Source organism: Saccostrea cucullata, unplaced genomic scaffold (assembly GCF_032062105.1).
Source record: "Saccostrea cucullata isolate Sc308-1 unplaced genomic scaffold, CSIRO_AGI_Scuc_v1 ctg852, whole genome shotgun sequence".
In the NCBI taxonomy this organism is placed as follows: domain Eukaryota; kingdom Metazoa; phylum Mollusca; class Bivalvia; order Ostreida; family Ostreidae; genus Saccostrea; species Saccostrea cuccullata.
In genome coordinates, this window is record NW_026930368.1 from 248,357 (window position 1) to 265,559 (window position 17,203).

General features: G+C 34.3%; 2 protein-coding genes across 3 annotated transcripts; one reads left to right on the top strand and one right to left on the bottom strand.

The window, feature by feature from the left end:
• Positions 1-3,830: 3,830 nt before the first annotated feature.
• On the bottom strand, positions 3,831-5,687 carry LOC134283885 (uncharacterized). Its single transcript, XM_062766410.1, has 3 exons — positions 5,681-5,687; positions 4,149-4,264; positions 3,831-4,042 (listed from the first exon to the last, which is right to left on the bottom strand). Exons 1-3 carry the CDS (start codon positions 5,685-5,687, stop codon positions 3,833-3,835), a joined length of 333 nt encoding a protein of 110 aa, XP_062622394.1. The 3' UTR covers positions 3,831-3,832.
• A 3,435-nt stretch (positions 5,688-9,122) lies between these two features.
• Positions 9,123-11,214, top strand: LOC134283880 (uncharacterized). 2 transcript variants are annotated; one of them, XM_062766403.1, is made up of 2 exons: positions 9,123-9,193; positions 9,465-11,214. In XM_062766403.1, the coding sequence occupies exon 2, from the start codon at positions 9,490-9,492 to the stop codon at positions 10,624-10,626; it is 1,137 nt and encodes a 378-aa protein (XP_062622387.1). In that variant the 5' UTR covers positions 9,123-9,193; positions 9,465-9,489; the 3' UTR covers positions 10,627-11,214. The 2 variants fall into 2 exon arrangements, with proteins under 2 accessions (XP_062622387.1, XP_062622388.1); XM_062766404.1 differs by having other exon boundaries at positions 9,123-9,189.
• The last annotated feature ends 5,989 nt before the right edge of the window (positions 11,215-17,203 follow it).

The following is a 17,203-nucleotide window of genomic DNA, read 5'->3' on the forward strand; positions in this document are numbered from 1 at the left end:
AGCTCGCGGATTTTGCTAGCAATCCATTGATGCGACAAAATACGCCGTCCTACTAGGGCACGCAACATTCCATTATGTTGCTGCCAACTCTTCAGCAGGAAAACGCTCTGAGGTAGTTCGTCCCATTTCTCAAAATAAATTTTGGGAGGTCTCTGGCTAATTGCGTCCCAGTCAATTCCGTCAGAGGCCTTGACGTCATCGCTAATGTGACGCTCCTCATACGTCTCAACTTCTTTTAGAATCAGCTCTATATTTCTCTTATCGTGTTTGTCCGTTGTGTCTTTGATTAACTCCTTGAATTTAGTCTTTGATTCTTCCCACTTTCCGTCAGTGATCAGTTTCTGAGCTGCATAAAGTCTCTTACGAGTTTCGGGGTTGTTGACGTCACGGAATATCCCGTCAAAATCAAACGTGCTGTGTCCCTCTGTCGCGGTGGGCAGGCTTCCTTCTTTAGCACTCATTGTTGGTTGTGATTTTGTAGGATACTGAGGCAACACAAAGTGTGGACTTGAGCAGCATTGACTGTATGTAGGAAAAGGCGTCCTAACACGCAAAATAGGGAACGTCCTATATTCCACTGATAAAACTAAGTTTAAAAACCGTTTGATAACAGTATCTAAGACAAGGCGTGTGGTCTTTATCGATGTTTACTAGTATGTTGTTGAAATCTATTCATAAATCATTAAAAAAAATTGTTGATTGTTTTGGAGAGATAAAAAAAAAAAAAACTGTCCTTTTTGACAGATTTTATGTTATAAAATAAACTCTGGAATTTGAATACTTGATTGCAGAGTTTCTTTGATAAAATAAAATCTATCAGAAAGGACAAAACTAAAATGAGGTATGAATTCAGTCAGTAAGAAATGCGAAAAAAAACCCAATGTCATATAAAGCTTAGTGTGACGAGTACACTTTCTCAAATGTATCAAACTTTATTTTTAAAGTGCAGGAAAAAAACCTCATTTTCATTACAAAACCGTACTATACCTCATGTTTACATGATAGCGATGTTAGGGACATACATATTTTTAGTTCATCGTTCCGAAAATAATCTGGTTAACAATTTCTTGGATTTTCTTAAAATCGGTAACTATGGAAAATAATGATTTTTACTTGCTTATTGAGATGGCAACGGTTTCACTTCATTGGGAAATTAGAAAAAAAACCCTTTTCACCCATTTTTTCTTCAAATTTTCTATAACAAAAATAAACAAGAGGCTCATGGGCCACATCGCTCACCTTAAAACTTTGGTCATGCTGTTCTTTAACAATCCCCCCTGTAGTTTTACTAATAACAATTGTGACCACGCCCTATCTCCAGGGGTTATGATTTAATCAATTTAGAGTCTACTCTACCCCAAGATGCTTTCACATAAGTTTCAGCTTTTCTGGCCCAATGGTTCTTGAGAAGTAGATTTTTCTATATATATATATTTCAATGTAAAACTTTGATTAACCATTATGGCCCGCTCTACCCCCGGGAGTCATGATTTGAACAATTTAGAATGTTCAATACCCCAGGATGCTTCCACAAGTTTCAGCTTTTTTGGTCCAGTGGTCATTGAGAAGATTTTTTAATGACCCCACCCTATTTTGTATTTTTTTGATTGTCTCCCATTACCCCCCCCCCCCCCCGCCCCCACAATGTGTTTAAAATTGCTTTATGAGGTTGAAAAAACTAAAATTAGATTTAACCCCACAAATCTTCACGGACATTTTTGGACACTACGCCTGCGCTCTGAATTAGCGTGGGATGCGCCATGTTGCTTAGGTTAGACGGAGCACACCTTTAAGCAAATGCAGTAAGTCTTCTATTTTGTAACTCTGGAATGAAATCAGAGAAAGTATTTTAGCTAACATGAAACCTTTTAGATATTGTGCAGTTGTAGAATTTATTGAAAGTAAACAAAATCTGTGGTTCGACACTTTTTAACTGTTTAACATGTTTGACCACGTGTTTAAAAAATTGATGTTGAGTTCAGTACTTTTTATTAGCGGCTGCGTTCAATGCATTTTTGCAGCATGTTCATAAATTGTCCAAACAGGCCCAGAGTTTCTGAAAACCTACCGGCAAAAGCGATAGATTGATTGATTGTATATTGTTTAAGGTCCCTCTCGAGAATTTTTCACTCATGGAGACGCCACCACTTGCCGGTGGAGGGCTACAAATTTTGTCCTATGCTCGGCACTTAGGGCCTTTGAGCAGTGAGGAATCTTTTCCGTGCCAGCACCTACTGCGACACGGGGCCTCGGTTTATACGGTCTCATCCGAAGGACCGGTCTCCAAGTCCCACAGTGGGATTCGAACCCGCGACGTAAGGATTGAATCCTTACTTCGCGACTCTAGAGCAGACGCTCTAACCACTGCGCCACGCGGGCGACCAAAAGCGATAGAAAATCGAAATGTCCGATAAAATTCACTACAGTACCGGTCCATGTGACCGATTGTGGTGAGGGCTTGTCCTGATTAATTTATTATATCTGATCTATTGCAATGTCTTAATAAATGAATATTTTCAATGCAAAATGCTTCTATTTTTCGTAAATATCTATAGTCTTATAATTATAGACCTATTTGATGGCGCCTATTTATGAAAAGTGTTCAGCTTAAACAATTAAGATCATATATAATTTGCATATTAAATGATTTACTATGCACAGAACATTAGTCAATGCAAATAATACAAAACTCATTTTCAACAATACAACGAATCCTATTCATTAATCAAGAATAAAAAAAATGGACTAAGGTTTTTATCATTTTCATTAACCACCTATGCAATGATACAACTCTGAACTGTTCATATAAATGGTAGATTTCATCTTGTTGACTTGTTTACACCTCTCCAAAACCTTTCCATACTAACTAATTACAAATTAATTAAATTTTTTTTTACGCTTTTTAACAAGGATTCCCGAAACTTTTTTTTGATGTTGTCTCTAGGTCTTTTGTGAATTAAACCATTTTCCCTTTCGCTTATTTTCATCTCTTCTATTTTTTTTTTTTTTGCCCAGGACATCTGTCCTCTGTAAAACACCTGCTGAATAAAGACAGCAATTCTTTTTCCTCCTCCTTGGACCACCTCTGTCTGAATTCTTTTTCTTTGGTGCTGAATGTGCACAAAAGGATAAATTACCGTTATAAATAAACAAGTTCAGCCTATCCAAACATTACCTTACAAATATGACGTTCAACTAAATACTGTGAAATCACATATTTTCGTGAGGTCAAATTTTCGTGGTTGAAGGAAAAATGTTGGTCAGTGGGTATTTGATTTCGTGGATGAAGAACCTGTCTCTTCATACCTCGAAAACAACGAAAATTAACCCCCCAAGAGAATTAGCGATTTCACAGTAACAAATTTGTAAACGTTTAACATCAACTTATTTTTGCAATCAAACCTATGTTGCTAACATTAATCAATTACATTGTGCAAGAGAAGTTATTTGATTATGTGCATGTAGAAAATTTATGTTTTTCTCTACTTGAACTGAATAAAATAAATTTAGATCCCATGCAAAATTCCAACTTTGTTTAAATGTTACCTTTTTTAGATCAACTTTCTGAATCTGATTCTTCTTCGTCCTCTGAAAAGAACTCTAGTTCTGGAATCTCCATCTCATTCTCTGGAGAAGGCAATGACAAGGACAAGGGTGGATCTGGTGGAAAGGTGGCCTTTGCAATTTCAACTCCTACTATATCTGGAAAAAAGAAATATGTACAATATATTACTAGTATTTTTCAAAATGAAAATGCTGATTTTTTTTTTCAAAGGTTATGTTTTTAATTCATTGTGTGATAATATTGCTATTTTAATTCTGTAGGCACTTATCACATGTACTTACCATTAATCTGAATGTCTTTCAACTGTTTTCCCTTGAACCTGTGTACTATGTTTAAATCTTGAATCAGAAGTAGTTTTGCAACTTCCACTAGCTCCAAAATATCAGATGTCTGACGGTAATGTTGCTTGTGGATGTTCATGGTGTGGCCTAGATGGTCAACGATCCACTGTCGTTCATTTTCAGTGGTATCTAAACTCTACAAAGAAATGTTAAAGCAAATGTTATTTGGTTTCATTTATAAAGTGTTTATAACCACATACCACAATTTGTTAGTTACTGATTTAAAATATATTGCAATTTACCTGCAGCATGTTTGCCATGTACTTTCTCATATTGATTGTTTTGATGAGGTTTGGGTTGGATAAGCCAGCAAGTTCACTAATACTTCTGATGGAATCATATGCACGGAAAACTCCAGCTTATATCAAAAGAAAAAAAAAATGAAAAGAACAAACTTTTCTTGTACTACAGATGTTTACCATATGCAATAAACATTTATTTACTGGAGACTTTATTTTTTTTTTTTTTAAATAACGATAGTTTATAAAAGTAATCAATTTTTTAATTTAAAAAAAAAATCAAATTTAAACTGCAAAAGCCTCAAAGAACTAAATCTCATTAGAGTTAATTTTGGCCCCTTAAAATTAATATCTAAATTTCACTTTATAATATATAGATCTTTGCAGGGTTTTACATATGTTCTTTATTGGTAATTTTCAATTTGATGAAAATGCCATTAGTTTAAGGGGTCCCGACCCTCTGCTATCAAATTTCACTCAGAAAATTTAATATTTCTAATGTTGATTTTCATGAACAACAATAACATTAGAGCCACATGGAAAATAGTGTGATGTAAGAAGCGCAGCTTATTTTTTTAGAAATGATTTTTATGTGAGATCATGATATGAAGAAATTTCAACATAGAGAACAGAAACAGTAACGATTTATTATCATAACACTTAATTTGAAATATGAGGTGTATATGAAAATAATACTTAGTATAATAACTATTGAAATCATGTCAGAAAACATCATGAAGCGATGCTTCCTAAGTCAGAAAATTACAATGTTGTATGTGGTTGTAAGAAAAAATACATATGTGAGGAGGAGTTATCTTTCTTCTAAAGATTTCTTCATGTGAAAAAAATGTCATACTTATAAAAATTTTGTATTAAAAATGTCATACTTATAAAAATTTTGTATTAAGTACTTGAAACATTAAACCATTATTAAAATGGTCTTTTAAAAAATACAACTTATTCAATTTAAAATGCTTTTGAAGTAGGATTTAAATGTTTTATTGTTAAATATAATAAAACAATTAGTAAGAGATTGGCAAAAGAAATAGAAAGTAATGTTTCCATTTCATGTTAGATTTCATCGAATTGACTACTCAGAGGTCTAAATTAGGAAACTCTGATTAAGAAATCTGTGAATAGTATTCATATTTTGTACTCTGACTGTCTCTGAGAGTTATCTGTCATATCAGAGGGTCGGCACCCCTTAAAATATGACATAAAGTTCACGTTTCCCGTCATTGAAGACACCTATATTGCTTTTTGGAGTCTTTTACTTAAAAAAAGGCGGATTTTTTTTAAATAGAAAAATAATGTTCAATGTTATGATAAAGTTTTTCTTCTTGAATAAATTGATGATTGTCATATATACAGTTGAAAACAAGTAAAATTTGGAGGGAGTCGTAAACGAAACATGATTTTTTTTTTGATAGACCGTATAAAACTGTGTTTACTGTACACCAATTTTTATTCGCGTGCGAGAAATATCTGCGAGTTCCGCGACCTCATTTAACTCGCGAATATTAATCGCCGCGAACCATTCATTTTGCTAAGGATTTGTAGAGAATGTCTCCTTGGTCGCTGAAATTAATCGTCGCGTACTGATTTTAGACTTACGGATCGCGAATAAAAGATGACGCGAATAATAGTTGGTTTACTAGTATTCTTTCAAAGCTCTTTAGTTTAACCGAGCCAGGCTATAATCAAAAAAGTTGATAATACAAGGATTTAATGAAGCATTTTGTATATTCACTGATTGGTATAATGACTTCTTTAGCAAACCTAACCTAACCTTTAACCTAACATTGTTTCTGATTTACATGTATTTCAAACCAAATTAATGTTTATCTTTTGTTTGCGGTCGATATTGGGCGTTCACTCCTTCAAGGCACCTGACCCCAGCCTTGGAATTCCAGCGGTCCATGTTTTCAGCCAACTTCACATATTTGTATTGTTTATCAATATATTTGAGATCAATCACTGATCGTTGAATTTGTCTTTTATAATAACATTTCACACAAAATTTGAAAAAAAATACAGTGAATTGATGATATTTGAATTTTGCCGGTAAGTTTATGTTACTTATAATGTGGCTCCCAGTAATACTAGTAAATCAATAATGCACGCGAAGCACAGAAAACTTCGGAAAATGCACAGAAAAGTGGAATAGTCAATTAAGAATTGTTCATATATATAATAGTTCCTTTATGTTATCAATATATTTTTATTTTTGCTTGCGACATTACAGTATATTTCAAATCCGAGTTTTTAGAAGAAGGGATAGAGGGGTTTAATCAATCTGCTCTTTCTTTACACAGGAGTTCGCGTACCTATCAATTATACCGAAATTTTTATTAAACAAGCTAATTCAGAGAATTTGTGTCCCCCGCTTAGGGAAAAAGTAAATAATGCAGAGTTCGGGGGAGGGGGGAGTCGGATCCCCCTGACTGAATTTGTAGAATAGTTAAATGTATAGATGTATACTGAAGCAAATAAAATATGGCAATATGGATATAAAGATTTGATTACTTATTCTTTATTATGTGTATAGAAGATTCTTTTTATATGGAATATTTAACACACTGTAATGATGATCTTATGAGTTTGTACAAGCCACACCTCATAAATTTTTCATTTCACATGCTGAATATTATTATTTAATTAAAAAAAGTATTTCGGGAAAAAAAAAGATAACGAATCGTCTGGGAATCGAATCCGGGACATCTCACATGTGAAGCGAGAGACATACCACTAGACCACGGGGCCGCTCTACAATGAGGCAAATGATATGCAATCATGAAGTCACATACATGTATATATTCATGTTCGGTATTATCAAAATTTTACACAATCCACGGTGTTTGTTTTATTTAGCCTTAATTAAACAGTTCTAATAGATGTACTAAGAACATAACGTCCGCCGAGAACCTGTTTTATACGCAATAACTCTCCTCATGCCCCTGTGCTAAAAATAGCGACATGTAATACTATAAATACTGATAAAACAAACGGGGCGGTGCACTTTGAAAGGGGTGAGAGAGGTCCTAGGGAGTTTTGATAGAGAATTACATTGCATAAGCTCAAAATCTTCTTGAAATATCGCCCGGAAATGATAGTGTTACACACAGAGAGAATGTATAAATTTACGACCTTGAACTTTGACCTTTTGACCTCAAAATCAATAGGGGTCTTCATTAGGCTACAGGGAGTTGTTATGTAAAATTTCATTGCAATAGCTCAAATGGTTCGTGAGATATCGTGTGGAAACGAAAGTGTTATAGCAGACAGAATTTGCTTATTTATGACCTTGACCTTTGACCTTTTGACCTCAAAATCAATAGGGGTCTTCTATAGTCCATAGGGAGTTGCTATGCTAAATTTCATTGCAAAAGCTCAAAGGGTTCTGGAGATATCGTGTGGAAACGAAAGCGTTACAGACAGACAGAAAGACGGACGGACAGACGGATAAACCCAAATTAATATCCCCCACTTTTCAAGCGGAGGACAATAAAAACAAGCTAATTCAGAGAATTCGTGTCCCCCGCTTAGGGAAAAAGTCGGCTCCCCCAGACTGAATTTGTAGAATTATTAAATGTATACATGTATACTGAAGGAAATAAAATACATGTATGTCAGTATGCATATAAAGATTTGATTGCTTATTCTTTATTATGTGTAATAGAAGATTTTTTTATATGGAATATTTATCACACTGTAATGATGATTTTATAACCTCATAAATTTTTCATTTCACATGCTGAATACTTTCATTTAGTAAAAAAAAAAAAGTATTTAAAAAAAAAAAAGAGAGAGAGGTTCGACCGTGATTTGATCCCGGGACCTCTCACATTTGAAGCGAGAGACATAACCACTAGACCACGGAGTCGCTTTACATGGAAAGAAGTATATGCAGAACTGACGTCACATACATGTATATATTCATGTTTTCATGTTCGGTATTCTAAAAATTTTACACAATCCATGGTGTTTGATTTATTTAGCCTTTATTAAACAGTTCTAATAGATGTAATAAGAACATAAAGTCCGCCGAGAACCTGTTTTATACGCAATAACTCTCCTCATGCCCCTGAGCTAAAAATAGCGACATGTAATACTATAAATACTAATAAAACAAACGGGGCGGGGCACTTTGAGAGGGGCTAGAGACGTCCTAGGGAGTTTTGGTATAAAATTACATTGCATAAGCTCAAAATCTTCTTGAAATATCGCCCGGAAATGATAGTGTTACACACAGACAGAATGTATAAATTTACGACCTTGAACTTTGACCTTTTGACCTCAAAATCAATAGGGGTCTTCTTTAGGCCACAGGGAGTTGTTATGTAAAATTTCATTGCAATAGCTCAAATGGTTCTAGGGATATCGTGTGGAAACGAAAGTGTTTTAACAGACAGAATTTGCTTATTTATGACCTTGACCTTTGATCTTTTGACCTCAAAATCAATAGGGGTCTTCTTTAGTCCATAGGGAGTTGCTTTGCTAAATTTCATTGCAAAAGCTCAAAGGGTTCTCGAGATATCGTGTGGAAACGAAAGCGTTACAGACAGACAGAAAGACGGACGGACGGACGGACGGACGGACGGACAAACCCAAATTAATATCCCCCACTTTTCAAGCGGGGGACAAAAAAAACGTAATGCGTATAATAATATAGTGTTATTATTATAGGTATTACGTATCTTTTTTATTTACCGAAAATTTCGGCAAAATTGATAGGTACGCGAACTCCTGTGGTTCTTTATGGACTACCTCACAGTCATTTGTGGCCTTGGTCAACTCGGTCAAACACCGATGAAATGATTGGATGAATACAGATAAGGGTCAAACTAGATCACGAGATCCCAAATGAAGCATGTTATTTATTTAGGGATTTCTATTAATCTGAAAGTTATCAAGCGCACTTTAACAGTATGCAGGAAGTAGACAACTGGTTTGGAGCACGCGTAGTCTCCATATCCAGGAAAACCCACTTTTAATATAGTCACATGAAAGAAAAACACTTTTCAACAGACTTAGGATCATTCATGTATGTATGTGTTTACTTAAATACATTGAGATGTTATGAAAGTATCAATACATTAACGATAACACATATCGTAATATAATTGAAATGTTTTAGAACTGATTTTATTGAGTAAGATTACCTTAATTCATATCCAGGAAGTCGTCAATACTAAATAGGCTAATTTTGTTTAGTTTCTCTCTTATGTAATCTTTTTTCTCTATAACAGTACTCGCTTCAAAATAAAACAATATTTTTATTTAATTGGAATTTAATTTACTAGAATTTAATCATTTCAGGTGTCAAATACCAAAGCCATAAGACATGGCACATGCTAGTTTTACTTCTGAGGATGACCAGTTGCGAGATAAATGCTTTTTGTCCCACTTTGCAGAAATTTTATCAAAGGTGAACAACGATGGGAATAAAGTGTTTATAGATGCATTGTCACTCATGGAGTTTACTTGTCTAAAACTACATCATGATGAAATAGCAGGTGGACTATATTCTGAGTGTCACTATGTAGGTTCAGTGGGGGAAGGCATCTCAGGTTTAGATATTTTTTCAAACAATTCAGATATAGACATAATGTTTGTGATGAAATCAGTACATGTAGTTGAAAGACGTCCGATAAAAACAAATAAAAAATGCGAACAACTTCTGAAGATGATCGACGCTGATACGACACCTGGTTATGTCAAACTGAAAATACTAGAAAATGAAATTGATGAAAACAATGCGATGAAAGAAGACGAATTCCTTCCTAACTCGATTGTACAAAAAACTTTCCAAGCATATGGCAATGCATCGAACGCTGGACTACTGAGCCGCATGGTTGAACTTCTTGGAGATAAAATGACCATCAATTGGTTTGTTAACGGTCCTTCTTGTTCAACAAATTTGGAAACAGGCAATCGAAACATACTGACAAATAGATTAGTATGGATCGAGTCTGTAGATTGTGTTATAGGATTAAAATGTAACGAATGGCCTGAAATAGCTGACGAATGGATCGAAAGAAACAGAGAGTACAACTGGCCTTCAGGAGACCTCATAGAAAAAGCAGTTTCTTTGGGATGCTATGTTGTCCCAATTGGTGGTCGTCAGAGTATAACTCAGGACCTCGAATGGCGCATATCTTTTGTTCTAGCAGAAAGACTTCTGGTTCGAAATATGAAATACATGCAACTTTTCGTATATTCCTTGTTAAAATCTATCAGAAAGGAGATATTTGGGGAATTTTCCATTATAATATCGTCCTACATTATTAAAACGGTTGTTTTTTGGGTAATGGAAGAAAACGACGCACCATCCTGGAAACCAGAGCATGTGCTTAACTATGTCCAAATCTGTTTTCAAAAATTGTTGGAATTTTTAGAAGACGATTTTTGTCCTAATTACTTCATGAGAAAATGTAATTTGTTCCATTTGAAATATTCTGATAATGAAAAAATACGTTAATTCGTTTAGTCAAAGAATTTATAACGTCTCCAAATTTTTTGAGATCGTTGTGTTCTCTTAATGCTATAGAAAACGTTCGAAGAAACATATACGGTTTATGTCGTATACCGGTAATATTTAGTACTTATATGAACTATGTAAAAGATATCCGCGATACTTTGGTTTTTAGATATATTTCAGAAGATGTAATTAATCGTTTTGCAGACAGCATGGTTAATCGTTCAGAGGAGTCGGATGCTAATATTGCTATTAAATCCATAACTTTGGTACTCAAAGCTATGAAAAAGAACAAAGAAAATTTCTCACCCCTTCTGAAAGAGACAATCACAGGACATTTTTCTTGCTTGCAGATTCGCTCTGTGTGCGCTGCGACTCATCACAATAAGAAGGCTTTGTCTGAGCCATTTACACTTCAACAGCGATTTGATGTTGTTCATTATTTGATTGAAAATTCGAAGTTGAAGGTAGAAAGTCTTACTTTTGGAGAAGTTGCACAACTAGCCCATGTATTTTTTTCGTTTGGATGTATCAGGAATTGTTTGGATATATTAACGCCAGCGCTGGATAATATGATAAAAACACCACAAACTAGAGGTACTGTGAGCGATGAGCTCACTAAATGATACCCCCCGCCTCCCCTATGGTTATAAGTGGTGAAAAAGTCCATGTTTTCCTGTGGCCGGGAAACCCAAAATATGTGTCGGATCAAAAAGTAAAATAGGAGGTGCACAATGGCAATATGTAATAAAGATTCTGTGAAAGTTTCATCAAATTTCATTCAGTGGTATGAGAGGAGTTACGGATAAGAGATGGGTACCCCAAAGCGTAACAGACGGACGGACAGACAGACAGACGGACGGACGGACGGACGGACGTACAGACGGACGGACGGACGGACGGACGGAATTAACGATTACTATATACCCTCCCGCTTTTCAAGCGGGGGGTATAATAAGAATAGATAACTTCATGTCAATATTTGAAATCACAGCCTCATCTTTATTCACTTCTGAAGGAAACGTGGCTCTAACTTCGCCATATCGCCCAATGCTACTTATACAACTCTATCCATTTGAATTTCAAATGCTTACTAAGGACATTCAAATTGAAATGCTGGCATTGAAAATACAGCAAGACTTTTACTCAGAGGTGTTGAAACCTGGATTTACATTTAAAGTTACCGTGGACCCCGTGGTTTACGCTTGTTATTTGAAATTCAAATGTCTTCGCAATTTAGGAGACAACATTGGATCGTGCGTTGCCCTAAACCTGTTTGGAGAATTTGTACTCCAAAAAGTATCACATCGGTACATTGCTCTGAGTCTTCTCGGATGCTGCTTAAATGAAAATGGGTATACTGATAAAGCCTTTAAAATGTTTGCTCGGTCTTTCCGCGAGAATAAAGGAAGATTAGCAACACTTTACCATGTGGCAATAATGCTCAACTGTGAATTTGCTACATACATGTAAGTTACTAGTGAATATCTTGAAATAAAAACCCATTAAAATAAATTGAGCTTACGAAAAAGATGCCGTCGATGGATATACAGAACTTTATATAAATTCTAGTACGGAAAGTGTACACCCATGAAGATAAGATTAATATTTGCTATAGCAAGACAGAAAAGTGCCAAATGTTTAGTATTAAAGAGTAAATGAAGTGTGCATTTCGATGCTAAAAGCTGTGATTTGTAAAAGTTGGCAATTATGTTTCATTTACAACTTTTTAAGATCTTGAATATTGCAACAATGCCTCTGGCAAGTCAAACTTTGAAACATTTGAGCATTTGTATTGTGTGATTTCCATTCGTATTGTTATTTTTCCATTTGTATTGTAATTTTTCCCATTTGTATTGTAATTTCCATTTGTATTGTATAATTATGTATTGTATGTTTTATATGTTTTGTACAAATCTCCTTGCATTTTATTATATTGATTTCCTATTTGAATTATTTAACATTTTATTCTACTACATTTTTAAATTATACCCCCGCTTGAAAAGCGGGAGGGTATATAGTAATAGGTATGTCCATCCGTCTGTCTGTTACGCTTTGGGGGTACCTATCTCTTATCCGCAACTCTCTCAAACCACTGAATGAAATTTAATGAGACTTTCACAGAATCTTTGTCATACGTATAGTGACATTGTGCACCTCATATTTCACTTTTTGATTTGACACACATTTTGGGTTTCCAGAGCAAATCATGACACTGCCATTTTTTCTATATTATTGAAGGGTGCCCATTTCTTATCCACAACTCCTCCTATACCACAGAATAAAATTAAATGATACTTTCACAGATTCTTTATTACATAATTTCATTGTGCACCTCCTATTTTAGTTTTTGATCTGACTCTTATTTCGGGTCTACAAGAGCAAAACAGGGACGTTGTCTTTATAATCATATGGGAGGCGGGGGTATCATTTAGTGAGCTTGTTGCTCACAATATCTCTAGTTTTAATTGTATAAATTTTTATTTGTATTATAAGATAATTGTTTTATTTGTGTCCTGTCTGATTATACGATGCAAATGGAAAAGATCGAATATTCAACATTTGACATGATATACTGTAAATCATTTTTTTTATTCGCGAGAACTTTATTTTTGCGTAATTACGCGAGACAGTGTAATCGCAAAAAAATCATTCTCGTGTATATTATTATTATTAAAGATTTTATATAGCAATAACCATAATTTTGTTTCGCTATTAAAGAGACAATGACTATCTCGCGAAAATAAAGTTTTGCGAAAATATAGTGATTTACAGTACATGCATGGGCTAGTTGTGCAACTTCTCCAAAGGTAAGATGCTCTACCTGCAACTTTGCATTTTCAATTAAATCATGAACAACATTAAATCGCTGTTGAAGTGTAAAGTGCTCCGACGAATCCTGCATGTTGAGATAACATCCTTTTGTATTTGTATTGTTTACTCTAAAGTTGACATGAAAAATGCTTAAGTTTCTGATTGACAATATCGATGAGGTTTTAGGAGTCCAGATCTTCCAGTTATAAATTTCTTGCCAGATACATCACATTTTGTGAGTGCAGAAAGGTCAAATAATTGGTTTGAACATATTCTATTGTATAAATACTATACAAATGGTTCTAACAACTTACTAGGTTCTCACCATACAACTGTCAATATATATACATAGGGAAAATAAGTGAAAAGGAATATTGATGTACAAACAAGTTTGTTAAATTGAAACATACATTTGTTACATATGATAAATATATAATTATATAGAGTGTAAGTGTTAGGCAGTAATAATTAATTAAAGTCAAATAATTGATTATGCGAAGCAATTTGAAACTTTTTCTTAGTCACAATTTAAAAGTGTATTTTTTAAAATAGACTTATAGTTTATAGTTTATTTTGTTCCATGCTTTATTTGGATGAAAATATTTGAGGGAAAACGTTGAAGATGTAATTTTTTATTGAGACACAGATTTCAGTGCAAAAAGGTACTGTAGCGCTAAAAAATGCAAATTGACCCCATATTTTGATTTGATTTTTAATTAGGCTTTGTGTGTAGAAAGTAAAAATATACTAGATATGTAAAGTTAGCTACTAGTAACTGGCTACGACAAGTGGTAAAGTTAGCTACTAGTAGCTGGCTACGAGAAGAAAGTTAAGTTGGCTACTAGTAACTGGCTACTAGTAGCGAGCTACGACAAATGGTAAAGTTAGCTACTAGTAGCTGGTTACAATAAGTAAATAAAGTTGGCTATTAGTAATTGGCTACCAGTAACTGACTTGAACATTCTAGTAGTCTAACTTTTGTATTAAACTATGCTAATTTGGGAGAAATTATCTGGCACTAAAGTTACCAAGATATCTTTATTAATAAACTCAGCTACTAGTACCATTAAAGGTGTGCAATTTTGGGAGATAAATGTTGTTATTATACAAATAACTGGATTTTTACACCGCTGATATCCACTGATATTGTTGATAAAAACAATCTCTGAGCTTTTCCACATGATCTGGCACTAAAGTTAACAAGATATCGTTAGTAATAAACTCAGCTACTAGTACCTTTTGTTTAAAATTCTGCAATTTTGTGAGACAAAAGTTGATATTCCAGAAGTAGCTGGATATTTACACCGCTGATATCAACTGATATTGTTGATAAAAACAATCTATGAGCTTTTCAACATGATCTGGCACTAAAGTTACCAAGATATCGTTATTAATAAACTCAGCTACTAACATGTTTAAAACTACACTATGATCAATCAACAGGTGGGCCATATTCTGAGTGTCACTTTGTAGGTTCCGGAGGAGAAGGCATTGCAGGTTTAGATATTTTTTCAAACAACTCAGATCTAGACATTATGTTTGTGATGAAATCAGTGCATGTAGTTCAAAGACATCCAATGAAAGCAAATGAAAACTGCGAACAACTTCTCGAGATGAACGATGTTGATACAATGCTAGGGAAGGAAACTAATAAAAGCTCTGCGATAAAAAAAGATGAATTCCTTCTCAACTCATTTATACGAAACGCTTTCAAAGCATATAGCACCGCATCTAATGCCAGACTCCAAAGCCGCATGTCCGAACTTCTCGGAAATAAAATGAACATAAGCTGGTTTGACAATGGTCCTTCTTGTTCAACAAATTTGGAAGCGGGGAAACCAAAATATACTGACAAATAGAACGATATGGATCAAATCTTTGGACTTTGTTATAGGATTAAAATGTAATGAATGGCCTGAAATAGCTGACGAATGGATTGAAAGAAACAGAGAGTACAACTGGCCCTCAGGAGATCTCATAGAAAAAGCAGTTGCCTTAGGATGCTATGTAGTGCCAATCGGTGGTCGTCAAAGCATTACTGAAGACCTCGAGTGGCGCATATCTTTTGTTCTAGCAGAAAGACTTCTGGTTCGAAATATGAACTGTATGCAACTTTTCGTGTATTCCTTGTTAAAATCTATCAGAAATGAGATATTTGGGGAATTTTCCAGTATAATATCGTCCTACATTATTAAAACGGTTGTTTTTTGGGTAATGGAAGAAAGCGGTGTACCATCCTGGAAACCAGAGCATGTGCTTCACTATGTCCAAATCTGTTTTCAAAAATTATTGGAATTTTTAGAAGATGATTTTTGCCCAAATTACTTTATGAGAAGGTTACCATGGACCCCGTGGTATACGCTTGTTATATGCAATTCAAATGTCATCGCATTTTAGGAGACAACATAGGATCATGCGTTGCCCTAAGACTGTTTGGAGAATTTGTACTCAGAAAAGTATCACATCGGTACATTGCTCTGAGTCTTCTTTGGTGCTGCTTAAATGAAAATGGATACCCGGAAGAAGCCGTTAAAATGTTTGCTCGATCTTTCCGCGAGAAGAAAGAAAGATTAGCAACTCTTTACCATTTGGCAATAATGCTCAACCGTGAATTTGCTAAATAGGTTACTAGTGAATATCTTAAAATAAAAACAAATTGAGTTGTAATTTGATGCGGTCGATAAATACAATATCAATGCTAATGTTACATTAATTCTTATACGAAAAATGTTTACCCATCAATATAAGACTAATTTTTGCTACAGCAAAATGGAAAAAAGAAGGGCCAAATATATATTATTAAATGATAAATGAAGTGTTTATAAATGAAAGTATGCTTAAAGTTGTGCTATGTAAAAATTGGCAGTTCTGTTTCATATGTATACAATTTTTTAATCTTGAATGTTGCAAAAAATGCCTCTAGTAAGTCAAACGTTGAAATATTTGATCCTTTGTATTGTTTAATTTCTATTTGTATTATAAAATTTCCATTTGTATTGTAATTAAATTTTTTCCATTTGTATTGTATAATTTTATATGTTTTGTATAAATTTCCTTGTATTTTATGATTTTCTATTTGAATAGTAATGGAACCTTTTATTCTGCATTTTTAATTTTAATTGTATAAATTCTTATTTGTATAATAAGGTAATTTTTTCATTGTTTCGTTCCTGACCTTTTTCATTCAACTTTGAAATATAATTTTTGTTGTGAAATATTATTTGGAACTTTTCTTTCATATCCCGAAAGTCTATCTAGGAATTACTCCACATTCAGGCGAGTAGCCAGAATGGAGTTAAGTGTTCGTAGAGAACGACAGGAGATCAAGGGGGGGGGGGGTGTTGATCGAGGCCCCTGGTAGGTCCAGCGCTGGTAGCTCCTTGGTTTTACCAAATATTTCAATCAGTTTCTTGCAGGATATATTATGTTATTTGAAGATTTATGTCTTTCAAACAAATTATCCCTATAGAGTACTCAAAATATGCTGGCTGCACAAGATCAGCAGTATCAGAGTATGGAGAGTTGTATGAAAAAACAACTGTCATATCCGACCAAATAGAGAAAAGCGATGGAAATGTAACGTGATAAAAATGGAAACATAAGATATACCACGAGTATAATTGAATTGGTGTATTTTGATAAGAATATTTTCCTGGTTTCCACAAATGTACCGCTTTGAAGAAAATGGGTGGTAGCAGGTGTCATGGAGGAGTTATATAAGCATCCTCTTTCAACTTGTCATTCATGCTGTGTGCTCCTTGTCATG

What these genes read in the sequence shown, in the direction of transcription:
- LOC134283885 (XM_062766410.1), bottom strand. An exon ending in ACATGGCAAACATGCTGCAG is followed by an intron (nt 4,043 to 4,148) that starts GTAAATTGCAAT and finishes ATTTCTTTGTAG; the next exon opens with AGTTTAGATACCACTGAAAA.
- LOC134283880 (XM_062766403.1), top strand. Translation starts at nt 9,490, where the DNA reads ATGGCACATGCTAGTTTTACTTCTGAGGATGACCAGTTGCGAGATAAA.